Below are 24,818 nucleotides of genomic sequence, written 5' to 3'. Positions count from 1 at the left end.
GATTTTGTTTATTATTGTAAATTACAAAAAGAAAAAAAAAAAAAAAGTCTTTGTGGTTACACCTTTCTACAAATTAGTATTTGTTAAATTTTTTTTTCCTTTCCAAATCGAGAACTATGATTTACAACCCTTACGAGATCGCGGGAAAACTGAAAACGTTGTTAATGATGATGATGTGGACAAAGGTAAAAATGACTTACAAATTTCAGAAGACATATAAAGGTCCTTCCTTTTCTACCATAACGAACCAAACTTCCTTTTCCCCCGAGTTAATATTTCATACCAAATTTCCGTAACTCTAGAATTCAATTGGGTTGATTTCAACTGCAATATGTCGTTTTTGTGCATCTTTTTAAATTTGGTATATGGTTATTGGAAAAACAAATTCAGCATTTTGTACAAAATAGTATAATTTTAAAACCAAAATTCACCATACCTATTTCAATGTCATTAACGAATAATGTGCTTTTTTCGGTAACAGAAAAACCTTATTGGATTGTGATAATGCCAGAGGTTGTAGAATGCCATAACATAAAATTGCATATAAAACAAAAAAATCACGAGGTTTGAAATTGGATTGTTTTGTACCAGGACCGTCTTAAACATTTTTGGGACCTGTGTTAAATGAAAAAATAATTAGGCCATATTCAGTACAAAATTATTCATATAATAATAATGTTTCTACAAAATGAAACACCAAAATACTTTTAACTTTATTTTTAATCGTAGCTTCACCACTAATAAATATAATTAAAATAATTAAATTAGATATTGTATAATAATAACAATAATAATAATAATTGGGGCCCCTTAAGACTCTTAGGTGCCGTTTGGTTCGCGGAATAGAATGGAATGGAATAGAATGGTTATTCCAAAGGAATAGAATAGCAAAGAATGGAATAGAAATTCTTAGGAATTACTATTCCTATGTTTGGTTGGTGGAATAAGGTAGAATGGAATAGATAATTTTTTTAATAAAAAGACAATATTATCCTCAAATATAATTTCTTATTTCTTTTAAAATTTTAATTTTTTACGTACTAGCCGCTTTTCCAGTAAGTTAGAGTTTTATCCCCTTCAATTCCTGCTATTCGCGGAAGAGCTTTTATGTCCACTACGCTTGCCTGCTTCTCGGGCTCCTATGCACCGATAGAGATGTTGATTCCTGCTCGAAACCCTAGGGTGTCTGGTTCAAGTGGACAATTCAATCAATCTGACATTCAATCTTCTTAACCTAAAAGCCAACTCGAGGGTTGAAAGTAGTGACGACCCTATCCTGCTGTTTGAAGCTCTCTTCCCGAAGTGGTAATCGCACATCTTCCACTTCTTTCTCCATCGCGAACTAAGAGCTTAGGGTGAAGAGGTGGGACGGTCGCCGGCTCCCCTGTCATCAGGTCACCAACTTCCTGCCGCTGTTCTCTTTGCAATTGGGAATAACTGAAATAACCGTTGTTCAAATAGCCGTAAGCGGTGGGTGAAGTCAGTTAATCAGACTCGGCATCTTCAGGATGACGGGTAGGAAAAGATGTCAGAGGCCAGAACGAGTCCTCTCTTGCGGGAGGGATAGGCGGAGGAGGTCTTTCGACTTGTTCAAATATTTAGTATATATTATTTTAAAAAATATATAAAAAATAGAAAAATGGGAAACACGAAAGACGAAAGACGAAAGACAAAAGACAAAAAATACACGAAAAATACATTAAAAACGAAAAAACAATAAGAACATGAAAACGGAAAAATTGTAAAAACACGAAAAAAGAGAGGTAAAAAAACAAAATGTAAAAGCGCAAAAAAAACATTAAAAACACAAAAACAAAAGAAAAAAATGAGATAAAAGTGAAAAAGGGTGAAAACGCGAAAACATATAAACGTGTTAACACAAAAAAAAAACACACACACACACACGCAAAATATGAAAAAACACAAAAAATGTGCAAACCGTAAAAAACACAAAAACATGAAAAAAGTGGAAAACACGAAAATGTGAAAAAAAAATGAAAAACGTGAAAAAATCGAAAAACACGAAAACATGAAAAAGTGTTAAAAACACGAAAAATATGAAAAATGCGTTTATAACGTTTGTTTATGTTTTTTCGTGTTTCCCAAGTTTTCTTGTTTTTTTCCGTTTGTTCACGTTTTCGTATTTTTCACGTTTTGTCATGTTATTGTGTTTTATTTTGCATTTTTTCGATTTTTCACGTTTTAGTTTTTCGGTTTTTCCCCTTTTTGTTTTTTTTCGCGTTTTTGTATTTTTCGTATTTTGTTACTTTTTCGTGTTATTCACGTTTTTCCATGTTTTTCGTATTTTTTTCATATTTTTGTGTTTTTAACGTTTTCATGTTTTGTTTGCGTTTTTCTCATTTTCATGTTTTTCACATATTGTCACGTTTTTGTGTTTTAGCATTTTTCGTATTTTTTCGCATTTTCGTGTTTTTATTTTTCACGTTTTTTAATATTTCGTGTTTTGTCACTTTTTCGCGATATTCCTATTTTGTGTTTTTCGTGTGTTTCCTTTTTTTGCGTCTTCGTGTTTTTCGCATTTGTTCACGTTTTCATGTTTTTCGCGTTTTTATTTTTTTGCATATTCTTGTGTTTGTAACATTTTCACATTTTTCGTGTTTCATATTTTTCGTATTTTTACATTTTTTAACGTTTTCGTCATTTTGTCATTTTTCACGTTTTATATGATATAAATTATGGATTGACCAAAATTTATAAGATTTGGGAAAGTGATTAGAGAGAAGATTGAGGATTTAATGGAGGATAATTTTGTAAATTACAAAAATATAATATTAGGAATAGGCTATTCCTAACTTAAATTGAAGAATAGCTATTCCATGAAATCAAGGAATAGGGATTCCATGGAATAGCTATTCCATAAAAAAAAATCAACCAAAGGTGGGAATAGCTATTCTTTAGGAATAGGCTCTATTCCCCCTCTATTCCGCGAACCAAACGAGCCCTTAGAGCGTTAGTTTTCTGGATAAATTAACATTCACTTAATTTTTCACATAATAATTAATAACAATAATTTATTTAGATTTGTATAATACTAAAACTTGGGTCACCTTAAATTTGGGGGCCTGCGCCAAAAGTGGCCCAAATTGTTTTTTACTGTATGTATCGTAAATTTTTTAAACGTAGTTATAATACCAATTCATACCTAGAAAATGACTAAATAATATAATATTTTAGATCTAAAATAGGCTTAAATTTCTATTTTACACTTTTAAGTACATTTTTTTTTTGTATTAAGAGCTTCTTATCTCTTTTTTCGCCTATGGCCCATAAAATTGTCAGGACCGGTCCTGCTTAGGGCCTCTAAAGTACTGGAGTCGGTCCTAGAAATAATTCATCAAATTGTCTTCTAAGTTATGAATCTTGTCATCTCCACTCAGTCATAAATTTTGTCATCTCCAATATACATGTACACTATTTTAACACTCACCGTTAAACAGATCATAAAAATATGGGTTAATTACATATAGATGTCATGTGGTTTCGCCGATTTGCAGATGGGTAATTATTGTATTTTTTTGCAAACGCAACCATGCAGTTTGTAAAACTTTACAAACACAACTCTGTGGTTTACAAAATTTTGCATTTGAGTTCACTTTGTTAGAATTTGACCGATAACGACCTCGAAATGAAAATTTTCAAACGTTAAAACCTAGTTTGGATGGAGTGTAATTAAAGATAATGTAAGATGAAGGATAATTAAATATAAAATAACTTGTTGTGTTTGGATGGAAGGTAACGTAAGTGATGATTTAAATAATGTAATTAAATATAAAATTACTCTCATATCCTTTTATTTGTATAAATAAAATAGAAGACAAAGGATAATTTTGAAAAGAAAAGATCCTAACCATGATTCCTCTCCAATTTAGGGGTAAAGAAAATTAGTCAAAATTCACTTCATCTACCCTCACTATACTCTTCAATTACATCTCAAAACTAACAAGATTAGCTAATTACACTTACCCTCACCTACTTTCAAATACCATCATCCAAACAATGCTTAAATAATATTTAGGTTTGAGGTCATTTAGATGTTTTTTTTACGAGAGATAAAGTTAATGTTTAGAGAGAGAAAACTCAAAAAATGATGATTTTGAAAAATTAAAAATATGGTTTCATAGTAAATATGATATTAAACAACTTTAATTCTTGAAAATTTTCATTTTGAGATTGAATGAAAAAAAATGCAAAATTTTCAATCACAGATTGCATTTGTAAAGAAAAATACCACAGATATCCATATGCAAATCTATGTAATCATAGGGCATCTACTTGTAATTAACCCTAAAAATATATATACATGTAAAAAAAAATTAGAAAAAAAATAAGAAAATTGACAACATTCATGACTGGAAAAAACAATTTGATGAATTATTTCTTAAATTGACACAACTCGTCAATGTTAACAATAAAATTACTCCTAACGGTCAATGTTAACAATAAAATTACTCCTAACGGTCAATGTTAAGAGTACCATTGCTCTTGACTGTCTATGAGTATTTTTTTTTTTTTTTTTTTTTTTTTGCACATTATCCCCAATAATAAATGCCCGCTTGATTCTGATTTTTGTATACATTAGATATAGTGCTTCTGATTAGAATTGAGAAAAAAAACTATTTAAAAGAGAAAAAAAAAAAAAAAAAAAAAGAGTTAGTATCTACGGGCAATAGCCAGTAGTTGATTTATAAGAAACAGCTATTGAGCATCAAAGGGATTAAGTCAACAGTGATTTGAAATTGAAGCCATGAAATGTGCAGACATGAAGGAAAATTTCCTAATAAAGCAATGTTCCTCTCACAAAAGTGGCTACAATTAGCTATTCCCCATTACATCATAATATATAGTCAAAATGCAAAATTAAGAAGGTACTTATTTAGACTGAAAAAATGACTAGAATCCAGTGAACTCGAAATCTCAAATCGACTTAGGAATGTCGAGATTCTCAAATATTGGGCTATCGACTCCCACTCCCATTGCATTTAGACCATTGTCAACATACACAACAGCTCCCGTGATTGCAGATGCTAATGGTGATGCTAGGAAGGCAGCTGTGTTCCCCACCTCCTCTGTTTCAATATGTTTAATTTAGAATTGCACAAATACCAAATAATGTTGCTCTATGCATGTAATCATAATCCTATCATTTGGTTTCAGTAAAAATGACAAGTAAAATTGAACATATATGAAGAAAGAATATATATTCACCTGCAGAAAGTTCCTTCTGTAGAGGTGCATTGGCCAGAGAGTAATCGATCATCATATCAATAAAGCCAATTGCTTTTGCAGCGCGACTTCTCAGTGGACCTGATAGTTTCAAAAAGAATGAGAATGTGAGAAAACATGTATAGATGTTGCAGAAAAATAAGCATCTAGAGAACGAAAAGAAGTTTCAACAGAGTTAGAGCAGGCTGGGTGAGTTAGAGGTTCGTCAAGACAAGATAGTTAAACTATTTTGAAACCTCATCGACCAATCCATTTGGTTGGTTCTTCATTTACAACTCAATTTCAGAGCCAATGCTTGCAAAGGTTCGTGCAAATTACATAAAAGGAAAATTATCAGTTCTGGTAATTCTCTTCCAAGAATTTGATTGGTCACATGCACTTTCAGGAACCATATAATGTCGGCATAAGAAAGAAATTCGATCAATTAGAGCATCCAAAGAAAATAAATACGATAGCCTAATTAAAATGCAGATGCTTTTGTTATATGTGCAGACTATTTTGGCAAGATAAATGACCACAATTTCGCAATTTGGGAAAGGACATTGGGAATTAAAGAGAAGCTAGCAAGTTACACCCAACACAAGGACGCATAATTGCATTAGAAAATAAGGGAAAACAAAGAATTTGTGCATCATCATTGTGGATCTTTAAAGAAAATGATTATGAGACTCTGAAAATATGCATGAAAAAGATAACCACAGCCTACAGTTATGTCTACAAGCATCTAATATAAATTTTCAACTTAAAAATCAGAAGAAAGTAATAACTTTTTGGAGCATGGGCAAGAGCCCCCACCAAAAACACAGAGCTTTTAGAGTAAATGGCATCTTCCAATAATGACGAACAGTATACCTGCAGATATTGTGTTGACTCTGATTTTGTATTTCCGCCCAGCTTCAAAAGCCAGTACCTGCATCAGTTGGACAGAAGAATTAGAAATTATTTATATGGATGCTATGGTAGCAATTGGAAGTGACACATAAAGTTGATGTTAAACAAAATACGTACTCGTGTATCACTTTCAAGGGCAGCCTTTGCAGAGCTCATGCCTCCACCGTACCTGTGAATACATACATAGAACAAGTTGAATTTCTTTTCCTTTTTTTATTGGAAAAATTGTAAGATAATTGGAAGAGATAAAAGCAATCCCAAGAGTGCCATACCCTGGAATAATTCTTTCAGAGGCAATATAGGTCAGAGAAATTGAAGAACCACCTGCAATGTCAACACCAAAATTGAATTTTCAAATAACATTTTCTAGGACAGCCGAGGACTTTGTTCACTAGGCTTAATTGCATAAATTTATACCAGGATTCATGATTGGAACGAAGTGACGCAGTAAGGAAATAAATGAGTAACTCGATGCAGATATGGCTGCAAGGTATCCATTCCTTGATGTCTCCAGAAGAGGTTTGATGACCTGAGAAGTTGAATGTTCAAGTACAGAAAACATATTGTGCGAGAAACATAGTGTAAATAAATTTATATATCGAATTAAAATAAATAGAACAAATACATCTATGTTACTACCTCGGGTCCATTAGCAAGTGAATGCACAAGGATGTCAATGCTGCCAAAATCCTGTTTCACTGATTCAACAAGCTCCTGAAAGACAATATTAAATATCACCAATAACAAACTGTAGTCCAATTATCACAAACTGCAGTCCAAATTTAAGCCAAACATATTATGTTGACCTAGACGTCAACTTTAACCCACTTGGGATAATAAAAGAGGAGACATTGAAGAATGATCCCATTTAATTCTAAATAAACAAGAATATCTACAGAATGGTCACATCACATGGCAAAACTGTTACGTAAGAGTCTCGAGCTCTTATTTTCACTGGGCATCATGTATATAGCTAGGCAGCATATTGAACAGACATTGCAGACAGTAATATTTTGACGAATCTGATTGATGCATAATCAAATAATACCTGGACGGTCCAATTTGAGGCTCCAGCATATCTTTTGTTTGTTTTTATCTGCATAAAAACCATAAATACGAAATATAAACAATACTGTAACCTTATGCTACATTCTACAATATCCATTGGATATTTAGATTTTACATTATTCTTACATCTTCAGGAACATCATCAGGAGTGTCAAAAACTGCATCCATTGGATAAACTTTTGTAATTTCCATTAAGGAACCATCTGGCAATCTGAAAATTCAATTTGAATATCACTTAGCAGAGGATCGATCACACATGGTTAAACATTTAATGACTTGCAAATGCACATGATTGAGGAAATGTTGGTATGTACTTACACACGTGATTCATCAAATTTGCCTCGTCGCAAACTGCTTTCGAATATGTTTAGTGCCTGCCCAAAACAAAAAAAAAAAAAAAACAGAAACTGTAAAGTCTATGAAGTTTGAAAATCTCATCAAGTACAAGAGAAATAGGTTAGACTGATTTACATACGGGCACCCATGTACCAACGAGAATCTCAGCACCTGCAGCGGCAAGAGACTTTGCAATAGCCCAACCATATCCATTGTCATCCGCTATTCCAGCGATAAATGCTCTTTTACCTGCTAACAGAAGTCCCACTTTTAGCATCTGAGGCTGTTTTTCAGAAATTCTATGTTTTCCATAGTTTATTCTGAATAAAATGCCAAACTTCTTAAGTGGATGAATTAAGATATTTGAGTTGCTTAGAAATGTGAAAATACAGACCTCTTAAATCAAGAGACAATCCAGGCAGAGGCACATTCTCGTTTGCTGAAGACATTGCTCTTGTAATAACCTTTTTAAATTTCATAGGCACTGAAGTATGGCTTTGAAACAATGGCTGCCTTGATGAGATGTGGGAAGAGCTTCTAAGCCTATTCCTAGAGGCGTCTTTAGACTCAGTACTGAAACTAGCTATGCTTGATGAAAATACTTTACGAGAAGAAGATAGGCAGAGATTGATAGTCGCCATATGTGTACGGGGAGTTGCAGCTGCAGCCATACTTTGTACCCTCCAAATACCACAATTTACAATGATCTGCAAGATTGACAAAGTATATGATCAATAGAGTAGCATTGCAACATCTATTCGTAAAAGGAAAAAGTCTAGAGCGTATTACCCAAAACTGAGTAATTCGCGAATAGTACAGGAGGTAACATATTAACAACGGTTAAAGCACTATTTAGCCTCTGACCTGTCAAAAATGTCTGTGTTACATTTCCCTCTGACCTGTTATTTTGTGACATTGACCCCTTGACATATAGGGGTCAATCACATTTGGTCCAATTTAGACAGATTTTAAAGCGTATATAAGGAGACTGTTAAATGTTTGAGTTTGATGCTTGCTAATTTGGTCAATCTGGTTAGTTAACTCAATTTTCATATAATATTTGACACCTGAAACCCATTTGTTTCTCCACATCTACAACATTGGAGAACATCAGCTCTTCTCCACCTGGTTAGCAATCATGTCATCTAAACTGGACTAAATGTGATTGATTGATATACTTCATGGACCAATTGTGATTGATTGTTATAAGTAAAGGCTCAAATAATACTTTCAAGCCTAGTAACAAAGGAAGGACATAACATGGTATCAACAATTTCAAAGCTCGTTAGCGGCACAATTTACACAGAGAACAAATTGCATCAGAAAACAGTCAAGTGTCCTATTAAGTCCTAATTCAGTACACCAAATTGGGAGATCTTGTTAAAACAAGCTAAATAAGAAATGGGTTCAACCACAAATAGAAAAAAAGCAGTAGCATTTTACTTTTTCATCAGTATGAATGTATATCATCTAACACAATATCCATATCTAAACAGGGTAGAGAGAGATTAAACAAAAACAAAACAAAAATGTAACAGAAATGAGAATATCAAGCTGAAGACTTCAATAATGTACAGCATTAAATCAAAACTTGATAAGAATGAAAAGATCGGAGGTTTTTGCTTATAAGGAAGTGGGATCCAAGAAAAAGATGGAGAATTCACCTGTGAAATGGCCAAGACTTGAGCTTTGAAACAAGGGTATGAAATAAGAAGGACGAAGTCTTATATATGTGAAGAGGGGAGGACTTCGATGAAACCGAAGTGGCTCTTGTTTGGTGATGGTTGTAACAGTTGGGGAGCTTTGGAATTGCCGAGAGGAACAGGTGGACTCTCCATTCTTTCATGTTGGTTTTGGCGTCCATTCAAAGTACCATTTTGCCCCTACATGCTTCAAACGGCACAACCATCAATTAGGGCTCGCATTTGGCTCTCCATTATTTCGTTTTAAACCCAAAATCATATCTATATATCAATTTTTCCTTCAAACTTTTACTTCAAAACCAATTTTACCCTAAACCAGAGACATAAGGTGCAAAAAAAAAAAAAAATAGGCTTAAAGCATTATTTGATCCTTGGTCTATCCAAAATTTGATCATTTGGCCCGTATCTATTATTTGGTCACATTTGACTCCTGACCTATTCCAATTGGTGAAATTTCACTTAATTTATATGAATACTTAACAAAATCGTTATCTCATTGACAAGTAACAATATTTTAACACTTGAACGTGAGTAGTCTTTTAACTTTCTTATTCAAAATTTTAGACAAAATGAGTGTCATATGGGAGAAAAAAATTACCATACATCACTATAATCTTTTTTATACGGTGATGATATATGATCGTCGCTTCGCCCACGTGGCTAGCCTCCTAACATCAACATCAATGGGACAAAAGGTGGAATGTCCTATAAACATGTGTAAGTCACTTTACCCGTACAATATATGACTTTTTCTATTACCGTTTATTGATCAAATGCTAAAAAGGTTGGTAGGGCATGAATTCTTTTGCAGACTTAATGGTTTGTCCAGTTATATGCAAATTCAGGTGGACTTATTGGACCAAGAGAAAACCACATTCACTTGTCCCTATGGAACCTTTGCATATAGGCGGCTACCATTTGGGCTTTGCAATGCTCTTGCCACATTTTAGTGTTGCATGATGGCCATATTCTCTGATATGATTGAGGATTTCATGGAAATCTTCATGATGATTTTAGCGTTGTCGTGCCATCATTAGATCAATGCCTTAAGAATTTAGACTGTGTCTTAGAACGTTGTGAGGACACCAATCTGGCACTTAATCGGGGAAGTGCTAATTCATGATCCAAAATTGCATAGTGTTGGGACACAAGGTGTCCAAAAAGGGGATTGAGGTCGATCTGGCCAAGGTTAAGGTGATTAAAAATGCCTCCTCCTACCAATGGAAATAAGACTTTGAATTTGAAGAAAGACTTTGAATGTGTATAAAGGTGGTAAGAAGACTTTGAATTTGATGTAGAATAATGAAGTATATTATGCTTCATTATTTGCGTATTTTCTCCCTTGTAGATTTCACACCCATGAAAGATTTCCTAGGCTTCAACATGTCCAGCAACTTAGATTAATTATTTGAGCTTGTTACGCTTCGAGTTTGGAGATTATTATTATTAGTCATTTATTCATCTTTCTCTTAGCTTTCCAATGCATTTTGAATCGCCTCAATCCGAGTTCGTATGAGGGAGATACGATGAAAATACGAAAATGTGTCAAATCTGCCCTCAATGTGAACAAGGGGACCTGAACACCTCAAGCTCCACGTGGATGAGCTTCTGAAGTCTTATTACTGTTTTATAAAAGGTCCAAGCTCCGCGTGGATGAGCTCGTGAAGTTTATCAACAATTTCTCAAGGTTCCACGCTCCATGTTGACTGGGGGACAGAGATTAGGTTGACTGTCGTATTTCAGTGGGCACCGCGTGAAGACTGACCAAGCTCCGCGTGGAGTGTGACATGCTCCGCGTGGACGTCAAAAATTAGACCTGTTTTCATCGCCTTTTCCGTCTCGTACATTTATCCTGCAAAGCACAACTATGAACGCCGAGATTACTTGATTTATTTATTTACTTTATTTATAGCAAAATGAGATTCAAAATGACGAAAATTAACTAAAAGTACATAATTTATTACTTGTCGCTAATTTATTGAAATATGCATAAAACTAGCACTAAACCTAATAATTTCGCTCAAAAATAAACCGTAAATTATCCCAAAATATAGGGATAAAACGTCTCTATCAGTATTTCGTTTGCAATGGTAGATAGTTCGTCAACCAAGGTACATATGTTTAATCCATCTTTATGTGAAATAACGAGTAACGGACCTTGAGAAAAGGGAAATAGATAAAATAGATAAAATTTTATAGTTTCGCTATGCTTAGGCTTGTCTAATTTCCCTTCAATCTTAGCCTATAGTATTTTAGTTCATGTCTGAACTAAGACACGAAGGCATGATGAGATAGGTTGAAGATGAACTCATGTTCACTAAGTTGGGTTTATTAATTCAAAAATAAAAGACGAAGAGAATGTAGAGGAAGAGGAAACTCGAATTAGACAAACTGAACTTGAGAATAGGAGGTGAGAAACAAATCAATAGCAAAGCTTGCTTAACTATAATAATGGAATGAAAATAGTAAATTAAACTACAGGAAAAAAGACATATAAATTGAAGTATGAAAACAGATAGTGAAGCTAAATTACGACTAAGCTAAACTAATGATAATTGAATCATCCTTTGATACATAACTTAAGCCTCTATTTATAATGTTTGGGCTCGCCTTCCTAGTCTATTTAGGTCTTCTTGGCCTCTTCAAAGTCGGATCATGATGTTTGAGATTGAATAGGAAAATAACTCTCGAACAGCCTTGCTTCTACTCGCCGAGCTATATGAAGATTTCATGATTTCTTATTTTGTTGACTTCTTCTTAATAGTTGACTGCTCATTGGTATTGTGCTCAACCAGTAGATGAGTAGTTCTCCGAGGACTGTGTACAGCTCACCGAGCAACACATCGCTTGTTGTCCTTTTTTGCTCCGTTTTGCTCTGTTGCATGCTTGATTGTTCTTGAAACAGCTCAAAACACTCATTAGACAAATAATAGATACATGTTGTCCTCAGATTAGACTCTAGCAAGTGCACTAGATACAAGTAATAAAGTGATAAGTGAGTATCGTCTCCACAGGGATTGTGATTCAAATCAATATTAGAAATCGTTGCTAAACAGTGTGTATCACAACAGTGTCTTCTTTTATCATTGATTGTTTGATGTTGGTTACTTAACAATTCAGGCAGACTGATGAAACAAGAAAATGAAATAACTTTGCAAAGACTTTAGAGAATAGAACAGGCTCGACATAGTCGAACACGGTGTGCTACGTCTTACAACATTCCATGAATACAAGACAATGCCAATGAAGCCAAAGTTTCAGTTTGAAGTGAGTTTGAGTCAACTTTCGTGTGTTCTCAAACTCCTAAGATTTACTAACACCTTTAGCATCCTAAAGATACGTTATTTCTAGCATTAAGAACAAAACTGCATTTCTAGATGAGAAAACCCTTGACACAACCTTCTAACTTGTCAGCTTCGAAGTTGGGAGATCAATAGAGATATCGGTGAAGATGAAAGCAGTGTCCTATCATTCATCTAACACATACGTACATGCTTAAGCAAGAAAGTTAAACCCTCATTGACCACAACATTGGCAAAATACGAAATATTCATAAAAACATTGTAACACTTGTAGGGCCCACGAGTTCACCAACAACTCCACCATTAGTATGATATTGTCCGCTTTGGGTCAAGCCCGCACGGATTTGTTTTTGGGCTCCTTCCCAAAAGGCCTCATCCTAATGTAGTTGGTGAACTTCCTTATAAACTATGCATCTCCCTTGTATCTTTCCGATGTGGGACTTGGAATGTATACCCAACAATCCTCCCCTCAGACTAAGGACCACAAGCCTCCCCTTCAGCGATAATCTGTCTAATCATCTTGTACCGCCGCCAACCCGCGAAACACACCGCCTGACCACCACAATGTCAGGAAGACTTTCGACACAAGGCACCAAGCACAGATTTCCCATCGCGAGGTCACACTGAGAGCCTCCCACATCTCCTTAGATCTCATGCACATTCTCCCAGCCGAACCATTGGCTCTGATACCATTTGTAGGGCCCACGAGTTCACCAACAGCTCCACCATTAGTATGATATTGTCCGCTTTGGGTCAAGCCCGCACGGATTTGTTTTTGGGCTCCTTCCCAAAAGGCCTCATCCTAATGTAGTTGGTGAACTTCCTTATAAACTATGCATCTCCCTTGTATCTTTCCGATGTGGGACTTGGGATGTATACCCAACAACACTTACATCACCGGGTCGGCCAGGCCGTGCCCATTCAAAAGGACTACTCACTCATATCGAGCAGTGAGCAGACGATGGTTCTTGATACAGCTTGAGACTCCATGGGAGCTCTCCTCCTTCTTCTATTCTATGTTACTAAAAAAATACTAAAAATCCGGACTCCTAACTTATCTCTGCTTTACCTACTTAAAGGGAAAGACAGAGGCCAAAATCGGTACAACTTTCGTACCCTTTCTACAAAATAAGTCAACTACCAACTATGATTAAAAATAAACTAAAATGATTAACTTTTCGATTAACCCTTGAACACTCAAGGGGGTGATACTTCAAGTCATCTTGCTTCTTTAGGCAATCCCATCGCCACACACTTTCACCTGCCGCTCTGCCGCTTTCTCTGCCACTGTCACCATGATCTGTCGCTGTCCGTCATTGGAAAATCCGGCGTTTGACCGCTGGATACAAGTAAAGCTCCACTCCTCTTGGCTTTAGCAAAACAAGCTGTTTCCAGCGAGTTTAGCATTTCTCTTTGCTTATCTGCACAAGGACAGTAATTAGCCCTTATTTCTTACCAAATGACATAATAAAACACCCAAATTCCCTTATAAATACTATGTTAAACTTAGTCAATTTCATGCCTAACAATACACTACGCCAAAACCCTCTTCAGACGACGGTTAAAAACCGTCGTCCCGCGAGATATAAATTTGTCACGGGGCTCGCTGCCATCGATTGCACCTTCAGACGACGGTCAGGTTCTGTCATGTTTCGTCATCACATATGACATTAGCCTATTTTCTTACTGTCATTTTACCCTTGTTACGATGCAGCTTATTTATTACTGTCGTCACCTTTAATGTCATCAAATGACATTTTTACAATTAAAACCGTCAGGTTAGCGTGTGGGAAATTGGCATATTCAATTTGAGATGACAGTTCGTATAATAATTTCTGACGTTATAGCCTGTTTAGATGGCAAACGTCTTAATCAATCATGTCAAAGGATTTTTTTTCATGTGACAGAAACATTAATTTTAATGTCTTTTTATTGATGTTTAGATGACATTTTTAAAAATTAAAATGTCACTTTATGCCTTCTTCTTCGTTTGAATTTCTACTTTTTATACCTGAATACAGAAACATTCTAAAATATGAAGATGAAATTTTGTATGCCAATGGTTTTAATTTTATTGGAGACCAATACTCATAATATGTTTATATTTGTGCCTAACGTCAATCCATATCAATACATTTCTGAATTAAAACAACAAAATAATAACCAATACATTTGTGCCTAACGTCAATCCATATCCATAAGTCAATCCATATCTTAGAGTAATAATTAGGCCTATAATCCCAAAGGTCTAGCTATCTGCAACAGCCAAGCAGGTCATTAATATTACACACAACCCTAAACTCAGTAGTAATTACGTGACCCTTCCCCTAACACGGCCTTTCACTTACCACAATCATATCACTATAAATATATGCATCATAATTCAGAATCATACCTTCAACAACCAGAAAACTTACCAACAATGGATCCCCTTGTTGAAACTCCAGGAGACATAATTGATGACTTGACTAAGTTGTACGATGAGAACCTAGGGTGGCTTCTGGCCATCAATGGTACGTATGTCAATCCATAGTTGTTCTGTAACCCTTCCTGGTTCCTTCTATGTATTTCTAATGATTCTTCTTGGATAATAACGTACAGGTCCTCTCGATGGTAACTTCTTCCAATGGTCGATCAAAATGAAAGGCCCCCAATACACCCCATATGAAAGGGGTGTATTTGAAATCAGAATCATATACCATCCGGATTTCCCAAACAGACTTGCAAGAGTAATATTAACTCAGATCAGTAAGATATAATCACCTATATGAAACATACACTAATAGATCTCTCATATTATTCTCAATTTTGGTTCCGGAATAGGATATATCATCCTAACGTGGCCCCTCAGGGGTCGATTCATCTTCCCCGTATCCTTAATGACCATCGCTTTTCCACTACCACGGTATAATGCAACCATTTATCTATTTCATTTGATAAACATACAACATCATATTTTTGTTCTAATTATTCTATGCATTTTGTAGTGTCTGTGGCACATATATGATCTACTTCTACAACCCCACAGTGAGGAGCCATTTCCTGGGCAAGAAGCAGTTGCTGAGCAATACCGCAACAACAGGGAAGAGTATGAGGGGATCGCCCGGATATGGACTGAGGAGTATGCAAAGTTGTTGTCTCCTGAATGGACTCTAGTAAGTACACTAGATACAAGTAATAAAGTGATAAGTCAAGTATCGTATCCACAGGGATTGATGACCAAAGTTTATGAGAAATACTTTGTGAACAGGGTGATCGTAGTGCGTGATTCTTTTATATTGACAGATGTTGGTAGTCATGAAAACTGGAAATTAAACAGATAACTTTACGTGTAAAAAAATGAGTTGTTGAAGATGATAACAAGGTGAACAGGCTGTGCACAGCGGAATAGGTTATCGTAAGCTCTACCCTAATGAATCATGAACCATGCAACTGAAGCCAAGGTTTCTGCTTTAACTCTCACTTAAGTCAACTCTCGTGTGTTCTTAAGATTCTAAGACTTACTAAAACCAATAGCGTCCTAAAGGCTTGTTCTTTCTTGCATTAAGACTGAAGCAACATTTCAAAAGAGAAAACCCTTGATAAAACCACCTAACATTTCTGCTTCGGGGTTGGATGCTTGATAGAGAGTTCAGTGAAGATGAAAGCAATGTCCTATCATTCATCTAACACAAGCATACATGCATACGCAATCAAATATATAACCTCAACAAACACTTCATGCATAAACATCGTTCATTCATTACTAGGATAGAGAACTTACATTACCGGCCCCTACTGGTCGAGCCCATTCAAAAGGATTACCCACTCATACAGGCGAGTGAACAGTCAGATAGTTCAAAGCTCTCAAACTCCATCTATCCAAAAGGTCTATCTTCTTCCTTTTTCCAAAAGATCTCTGATACCTTTCCTTCCTTACTACCTCTATTTAAAGGAAAGGTCCGAGTCTAAAAAACCGTACTAGAAAAGTATCCGCACGAAATATATTACAAAACAAAGTCAAAAGTTTCAGAAATCTAAAAATTGCTAAAAGCGGTTGAAGATCATTTTGACCCTTGAACACTCAAGGGTCGAGCTTTCTTGTCATCTTGTTACTTTCCGCCTGCACTCCTCCATCTTTCTGCCAGCAGCTACTGTCGTACCTGCCTCCCGTCTAGTCGTTGTCCATCATTAGGGGTTCCAGCGTTTGACCGCTGGATCAAAGAATGGCATAATCTCCTCTTGGTAGTGCGAACAGGCTGCTTCCAGTCTATTCGGCTAAGTCTTTCCTTATCTGCATAAAAGCACCTATAAGGCCTTCTTTCATGTAATAAAACACTACAAACACCCTTAAGTCATTATAATTAACACCTTTAAATGTAGTCAATTTCATGCCTAACAAAAGTGTATATGAGGGTGTCCAAATCTCCTAAACTATCTTGGCTAAGAGAAAGGAGAATCAGAAGGCAATGTGAGCTCCAAATGTGGTTCTCATTCCAATTCCAAATTTCATTTCTTTAGTCAAAATAGTTAAGGAGCTTTGGACCTTTAATTCCCCCCCTTTTGTAATATATAACGTAAAGCTTTGTGCTCCTAAACTGACCCTTTTATAATGCTCCTTCCACTTGGTAATGAGGGTTATGATGTTGTCACCACAAGGGACTCTGTTTGTGCTGAATATGAAGGGTGTTCAAATCTCCTAAGTTGTCTTGGCTAAGTGAAAGGAGAATTGAAAGGCAACACTCATCCCCCCTTTTGTAATATAACGTGGAGCTTTGCTATTCAGTTTGTATGTATGTGCAAGTAGACTAAACTGACCCTTTTACAATGCTCCTTCCACTTGGGTTATACTCGTGGTACTCTAAACTTGGTAATGAGGTTTATGATGCTATCAAAACAAGGGACTCTGTTTGTGTTGAATGCATCATAAACCTATCACCATGTTTAATGTTGTTGTTACGATATCAAACCGAGTGGAAAGGAACATAGTAAGAGTATGACCAATGCACATACATAACCCTTTATGTAGAGCTTGTTATTTAGTTCGTATGTATATGTATATTCTATCTAATCAAAATATATCTTATCATTTGCAAGCCATATCAGTACATGCAATTAGCCTAAATTTACCCTTTAATACATGCTTCATACATGCTTCATAAACGAATTGCATTCAGAATCCTTACTTATCATTTCAAATAAAAATGAGCCAGTTGAGTTCATAACATTTTCAACTTTAAGAGTATGCCTAACATGCTATAACAAGTAGACATGTATATTCAAGTGAACATGTTATAACAAGTAGACAACTTATTCGTGCATGTCTATTCCTTACTTATTCAAGACAACTTATTCCTTACTTATCATCATAGGTCATGTTCAATTTCAAAAAGAGTATGGATATATCTTATCATTTGCAAGCCATATCAGTACATGCTTCATACATGCTCAATGACCCTTTTACAATGTTCCTCGTACATATACTCATATAGAACCTCAAACATAAGCATCAATAGAACATCATACATAAACATGTTTCATACACATACTCAATCACTTCTAGTAATATAACTCATAGGTGTAAGAGTAGTGTCAATCTCAATGAACATTCAAAGCTTTAGAGTACGCCTAATCAGCCACATGCTTAATGACCCTTTTACAATGTTCCTCTAATACTTGATGCATGATTAATAAGCTACAATTCTAAATGAACAATCGTACACATACTCATACAGAACCTCAAACATAAGCATCAACAGAACATCATACATAAACATGTTTCATACACATACACATACTCAATCACTTCTAGCAGTATAACTCATAGGTGTAAGAGTAGTGACAATCTCAATGAACATTCAAAGCTTTAGAGTATGCTAATCAACCACATGCTTAATGATCATTCATACATAAAGTCTATGAGTCTTAGCTTCCTAAACAGTTATATTTAACCAATCAGTTCATACCAATCATTTCATCATCACCCAAAACATCATACATATATGTAATCGTTCAGTTCAAACCAACATAACAATATATATACTAAATCAGGCTAGTTTCCTAAATCAATGAGTTCTAGGTTCCAAAATAGTACATCAAACATACACAATCACTTCTAAAAGCATGACCAATCAGTTCAAACCAACATAACATTAATATATATTCAGTAAGTTAAAGAAATCTTCCCATATGCTAAAGGCATGAACCGATTGACAATCTCTTCGGTCAGCCTCCCATGTACTGAAGCATTCTTACTATCCCTGCAAATAGTGTTCAAATAAAAAGGAAATATATGAGTTCATACCATCTACTGTATCAGGCACTGTCTTGCCCTAGATTAAAAAAGATAAAGACCCAAGCTTTACAGCAGTGAATCTAAATACAATAAAATCAGTGTAGCTAAGCGAGAGATCTAAACCTTTCAATGATAGGTCTGAAAATCACAAGATCCTTATACCAGCTGCTGAAATTGACATACACAAAAGTAAATCAGATGAGGAAAAGATAAGAGTAAGGAACAATGATACATCTATGAACGAAGAAAATATGGCTTACCAGTACCGTGTTTCCAGGTCACCCAGTGATTGCATGTTCAAATCAACCATGGAGATAGAGAGGGATGAGAGGGATGAAGCTTGCGTAACCTAAAATTGGGGTTTGGGATTGAGAGAGGGTTTATATATCAGCTGAAATTTCAGTCAAATGATATAGAGCGCCTAAAATTTGGTATGGCCGCGTAAGTGAAATTTCATTTGCCGCTTTTTTTTCGGCATACAATGACATTCATTTATTAGAAGTGTCATCTGTTGAGCGCATCAAATTTAACGAAAACGCGCGTTTTCTTTGGATGACAGGATTCTGTAATCGTAATGTCATCTAAGAATCAAACGCATTTTTTATTTCGCCTTAAGATGACATACAGTTAAAATACTGTCACGAAAAATATTCAGACGACACGAAAATAAATGTCTGTCATGTATCTTATGTCATGTGAAAGGGAAAATGGCATAGTGATAGAAGACACTATAAACTAAGGCATTAAGGCTAGAAAAGCATATAAACAGGGCTTAAACTATACTATAGGCTCTATATAATATAACGATAACAACTTCCTCACACTTTGAACCTTGCTTGTCCTCAAGCAAGTCTACAGATCAAGACAAAACTGCACCTCAAACATTCAAGCTACTGCAATTAGATAACAGGTCTGATTTCACTCGATATTCTACCATCCTTACTTGAGCAAATCGAAATAACGATAAAAGACTAAGGACATGTTTGAACTTGATCTAAAGGCTTTGGTTTTCTCAAAAGTATAAACACTATAAAACAAATCATTCTTTGAGAGTTTGAACTAATGTCTATAACCTAGGTGATCTCTCAAGGCTTTCTATTTTTAGCCTTTTCAATTATTTTTGCTCAAGGGTTGGTGTTTGTGTTTTCATTATAACCAAAGTAGCATATAAGGCTTTTGAATGCTCAATTCCTTCGATCTCCGCCACTTGCTAATCTAGTTATAGGCTTAATCAGTAAGGTCTTTTAAACAATGTTGTAATGTGGGTTTAGGTGAGGTATGGATGGGGGAATGATATGTGTAATGTGTTGGTCCCATGTAACGTAATATGATTAGTTCCAAGTGGGGGTTAGGAACTAATATAAATTTATCGCTTAATAATGCTGACTTAATTGAATGTTGGATAACTTAGCTTGGTTTCAGGTCAGCAAGGCTGAGTGTGGTGTGAGACAGCTTTAATCAGATGCTGACTAGAGCTGTTTCAGTTGTGAGTTGGGAAGTAACACTTAAGTCAGTTTCCAACTCAACACTCAGATTACTCAGCTTCAGCTTGTATAGATTATTTACTGAGTAATTTTAAGCAAGCAGCACATGTTGGGGTTTAGTGTCCTATAGACAATTGTTCTAGGATACAAACTTAATGTAAATGAAGTGTTCTTTATATCATTTGTTTTAATGAGATATATGTTTTATAACTATATAAAGGCAAACCCTTTTAAGCACTAAATAAAGTCTAATAAAAGGAAATCCGTAAGTTTGTTTAAAGTGATTATAAAGTGTTCATACAAGCATGAAGTGAGACAAAACTTTATAATAAACTAATAAACTTAAAACCACCCCAAGTCAAGCAATATGTTTAGGATTGACATATCGCGGTTGAGACTTGCATGTAATAATGTCTTCTGTCCGACAGAAAGCTGATCTCACAAGCTTCATATATATAGATATCTGGACAGTTACATGGATCCGATGAAAGGTAGTTCATTAGGATTGGGGACCCGACTTGAGATAACAGGATGGGTAGATTCATCCTTGTCACCTGTTCATCTCATTAGTATTAATAGGTATAAATAATCCTCAGACTCAAAGGAATGTTAATTGGTATTCTGGATTACGGAATGTGACGCTTTGACTCTGGTGTAACACGATCCTTAACAGAGATGACTCTGGGGTGTGAACAGCAGACGTTGGGTATCACAAGAAGTGATTGCGGGATCGTTATACATTGGATTGAGCATTTATCACTCCCGATAAATGGGAGATATGTCTATGGATCGCTTGTGGAAGTCTTGACTCTAAATCCTTGCAAGGTGATAGCTTAAGAATGAAATTAGATTTCTCTTAACCTATCTAATTGGAGTTGACTCGGCCAGAACAAGTAAAACGAACGTCTCGCTATATGTGACTTGACATCACCCATAGTCATAAGATTCAGTTCAAGGACGTAGTTGATAAAGGATCGAATTATACCGTAACTAATACTGAAAGGTCAACGACAGAATCAACCTGTCTTTTTATAGCTCTAGGGGAATGATTACGGACTTGCTAATCACATACTCTGTACATCATTCCGTTATGCAAAGATTAAAATATAATTCTTTGAAAATTAATTTTAATAAGTTGCATACAGCTAGAAGCAATAAGAACCTAATGGGTCACACATAAGACTTGGAACCCAAAAGAGAGACAGATGTTAATTAATTGACGGAAGCCCAACTGAGCCCAATAAGGCCCAGTAATAGAGGGGGGCGATTTATGTATGTAAATACATAAATAATTAGTTTGATTTTATTAATCCTAATTAGATTAGGATTATGAATTAAATTAATTAAAGGATAAATAAGTTAGGAGTTTTAATTAGATTATATTACTCCTATTATTATCTAATAAGGTTATTGATTATTATCTTTTATATTTAGATATATTAATAGATAATATTTAAGAATTCTATTCCGAATTGAATTCTTATTCAAAAAACCTAATTCTATCTAACTAGGGTTTAGATACAATAGATTATAAATACCCCCTACTAGGGATTTTTGAAATCCACTAGAGAATTCCAAGAGAGAGAATTCAACCCCCCTTAGCCGAGGACGAGATTTCACCGCTTCCTTCCGTTCAATTGATTTTCATCTTTTTCTCTTTATCCTTGATCTTGTGTTGATTAATTAGAGGCAATCTATTTTGGTTGATATTCAACGGTTGATTCTAACTTGATCTTATATTTGTTTTGTTCTGTGCTCTGGAACTCGGAGTAAGAGTTGTGGGCACTTCGTTTGCAACGGTAGATAGAACTTCACAAAGGTATTTCTTTTATCCCTCTTTATATGAAATAACGATTAACGGATCTTGTGGTTTATGGAAATAGGTTAAAAATTTTATATTTCCGCTGTTATACGTTAGCCTATTTTTTCAACATTGGTATCAGAGCGAGGTTAAATCCGTTATTTCATATATGAAAATTTAGAAGTTTTTCAATCAGATTGAATAAATATTTATAGTTAGGTTAATTAACAAAACTGTTTTGATTAATTAGTTCTAAAAGATAAATAAGTTTTAATTAATTGTTAATTAAAATAAATTGTGCACATGTTCCTAATAATTTTGGTTGATAATCATTATAACAAAATCTATTAGTTTTATGGTTAGATGAATAAAATCAGTTTTATTTATTCTAAAAGATAAAACGGAAAATCTATGATAGTTTTTCCTTTTTTGTGAAAATCGTTTTAAAACCGTTTTAAAGCTGATATATATATATAAATAAAATTAACAGCAGTTCGGGTCGCGCCGTATGCGCGGTTGCTGCCGCGCCGCAGCAACCGCGCCCGGCGTCTGGTTGCCGCTGCCGCAAGGCAGCAGCATGTCCGACGCCTAGGGCTGCTGCCAAACGGCAGCAGCCCGACCTCGGGCCCGGCCCGATTCCCATCTAGTTTTAAATTGTTTAAACCTAGGGGTGGGCAAAAAAACCGATCAAACCGGTAACCGAACCGAAAACCGGTAATCCGAACCGGAAAAGCGGTTAACCGAACCGGTGGTTTTCTTAATGGTTAAAAATATATATAGGTAGCGGTTTCGGTTTCAGTTTCGGTTTCGGGTTAAAGTTTCAAAAACCGCGGTTAACGGTTAACCGAACCGTTTAATAAATATAACCAATTTGTTTAAAAAAATTAATATATAATTATATAACATATATTATATAACATAGATTATAAGATTAAAAAAAGTCTGAACATAGATTATAACCTATATTAGTATAAATATATAATAGATTATACTTGAATGTAAACTTGATGGATTAATGTTGTAATAAGCACTTTGATGAAATATTATTTATATTTTTTTATGTTTTAAATGTAAATTTGATGGATTGTTTTTTTAGTTCGGTACTTATGCTTGAATTTGAACTTTTATATGAATTCGTTTCGTTTGAATTTTTGAAATGTGTATTTTAATATTGTTTAAAAAATTTAGGTTTGGGTAAAAATTATGGTTAACCGTTGATTTTTGGTTAACTGGTGAGAATTGGTTAAAAATCGTTAACCGAAAAACCTAACCGAAATTAATGGTTAACCGATTGTATGGTTAACCGATTGATATGGACCGGTTTCGGTTTGGATGGTTAAAAAATCGTTGATAACGGTTCGATTAATTTTTTTGCCTAATGGACCGGTTAACCGAACCGTGCCCACCCCTATTTAAAACTATTTTTTTAAAATATATATATATATATATATATGTTTCAGAAATTAATAGTTTTTTGTTTTGATTATCGAATGAAAATTTATTTAAAAGTTTGTTTTACCTATTTATAAATCAAAGTTTTAAATGAATTAAAATCAAAATAATTGGGACGTGCATAATTAAAGTTTTGTGTAGTTAAGATAACATAAAAGACACGAAACTGTTAGAAGTAAAATTGGATGAAAGTTAAATGATACGTTAATGTGATTAACCCAAATATTACATAAAATAGTTATGTAATCAACCAATTAAATGTATTTAATTGAGTCTATGCATGTTTGGAGTTATGGACATATTTGGACCCTCTTTAGTCTTTTGGTATTTTTGAAATAGGGCCTACGAGTCCTGCCTTTCTACTATCTATTGTAATTTCTCCGCTCATCTAATTCCCTTCAATTTAATTGAAGTTTTCTTTAGTAGTATAGAAATTAATTTGTAATTTCAAGGGGCCATGGAGAAGACGGAGGACCTAAAGAGAAATATGTAATAGTTAGTATTTCCCTAGGTTTGGCCTTTTTATTCCGTCTCTGGCTCGACGGAATAATTTAGATGATATGTCCATAACGCCAATGTATGTGTCTGATTTATGCTAAAGCAAATCAAGACTAAGTTAGATTATGAGACCTAAAATAAAATCCCTCATTAAAAGTTAAGTAAATAAGCAAGTTATTAAAATCGGTTGTCCCTCCCTAATATTATAATTCAGCCGGCAGTACTGAGGGCCTTTGGGTTGTTGGGTAAACTCAAGCTCAGGGTCTTACGGTAACACCTGAATTATCGAAAATCACTTTTCATGAATATGGGGTAATACTTAAATTAGATTATGATAATTGGATGGGTAAACTCATGTTTTCATAAACTAATGGGCAATATGGTTGGGATTAATATGAATAGCATATTAGTTACTAATGTGGTTAGTAACCCAATAACCTAGGAATCACATTTAAGATGTGATTGATTACATGAATCTACCTAACGAATGAGACTAGCTTGTTGGGTAAACTCAAGGCGAAATCTCAGGAGTTAGGATCCTAGCTCACTAAAGGATTTGTGAAATTCTTCGAATTAATATGGAGGGCTATTAATTTGGCAAAATAGTGGGAGCAATCTAAAATAAACAAAAGGCCTATAATTTTAGATTGATATATTTTAAAGCAAAATGAATAACGTACGTTTACTCTTTCTCACTCTCAAGTTTTAAATTAAAACACTCCTAAAATCATGACTAACACCAATCTGCAAAATATACTTACCGAT

The 24,818-nt window shown here is 34.8% G+C and overlaps 1 protein-coding gene across 1 annotated transcript; it reads right to left on the bottom strand.

The window, feature by feature from the left end:
* Nucleotides 1-4,735: 4,735 nt before the first annotated feature.
* LOC136209301 (enoyl-[acyl-carrier-protein] reductase [NADH], chloroplastic) lies at nucleotides 4,736-9,362 on the bottom strand. Its single transcript, XM_066000733.1, has 13 exons — nucleotides 9,204-9,362; nucleotides 7,934-8,246; nucleotides 7,679-7,788; nucleotides 7,522-7,577; nucleotides 7,330-7,414; nucleotides 7,184-7,231; nucleotides 6,775-6,849; nucleotides 6,553-6,664; nucleotides 6,408-6,459; nucleotides 6,253-6,304; nucleotides 6,097-6,154; nucleotides 5,227-5,325; nucleotides 4,736-5,087 (listed from the first exon to the last, which is right to left on the bottom strand). Exons 2-13 carry the CDS (start codon nucleotides 8,208-8,210, stop codon nucleotides 4,936-4,938), a joined length of 1,176 nt encoding a protein of 391 aa, XP_065856805.1. The 5' UTR covers nucleotides 8,211-8,246; nucleotides 9,204-9,362; the 3' UTR covers nucleotides 4,736-4,935.
* Between the last annotated feature and the right edge of the window lie 15,456 nt (nucleotides 9,363-24,818).

Source organism: Euphorbia lathyris, chromosome 10 (genome assembly GCF_963576675.1).
Source record: "Euphorbia lathyris chromosome 10, ddEupLath1.1, whole genome shotgun sequence".
In the NCBI taxonomy this organism is placed as follows: Eukaryota; Viridiplantae; Streptophyta; class Magnoliopsida; order Malpighiales; family Euphorbiaceae; genus Euphorbia; species Euphorbia lathyris.
Note: the sequence above shows the minus strand (reverse complement) of the source record. Positions and strands in the feature narration are given on the sequence as shown.

Coding starts and splice junctions, on each gene's coding strand:
- LOC136209301 (XM_066000733.1), bottom strand. CDS start 8,210: ATGGCTGCAGCTGCAACTCCCCGTACACATATGGCGACTATCAATCTC. Junction 7,415..7,521: donor AAATTTGATGAATCACGTGT/GTAAGTACATAC, acceptor TTGAATTTTCAG/ATTGCCAGATGGTTCCTTAA. Junction 6,155..6,252: donor CCCTTGAAAGTGATACACGA/GTACGTATTTTG, acceptor CAACTGATGCAG/GTACTGGCTTTTGAAGCTGG.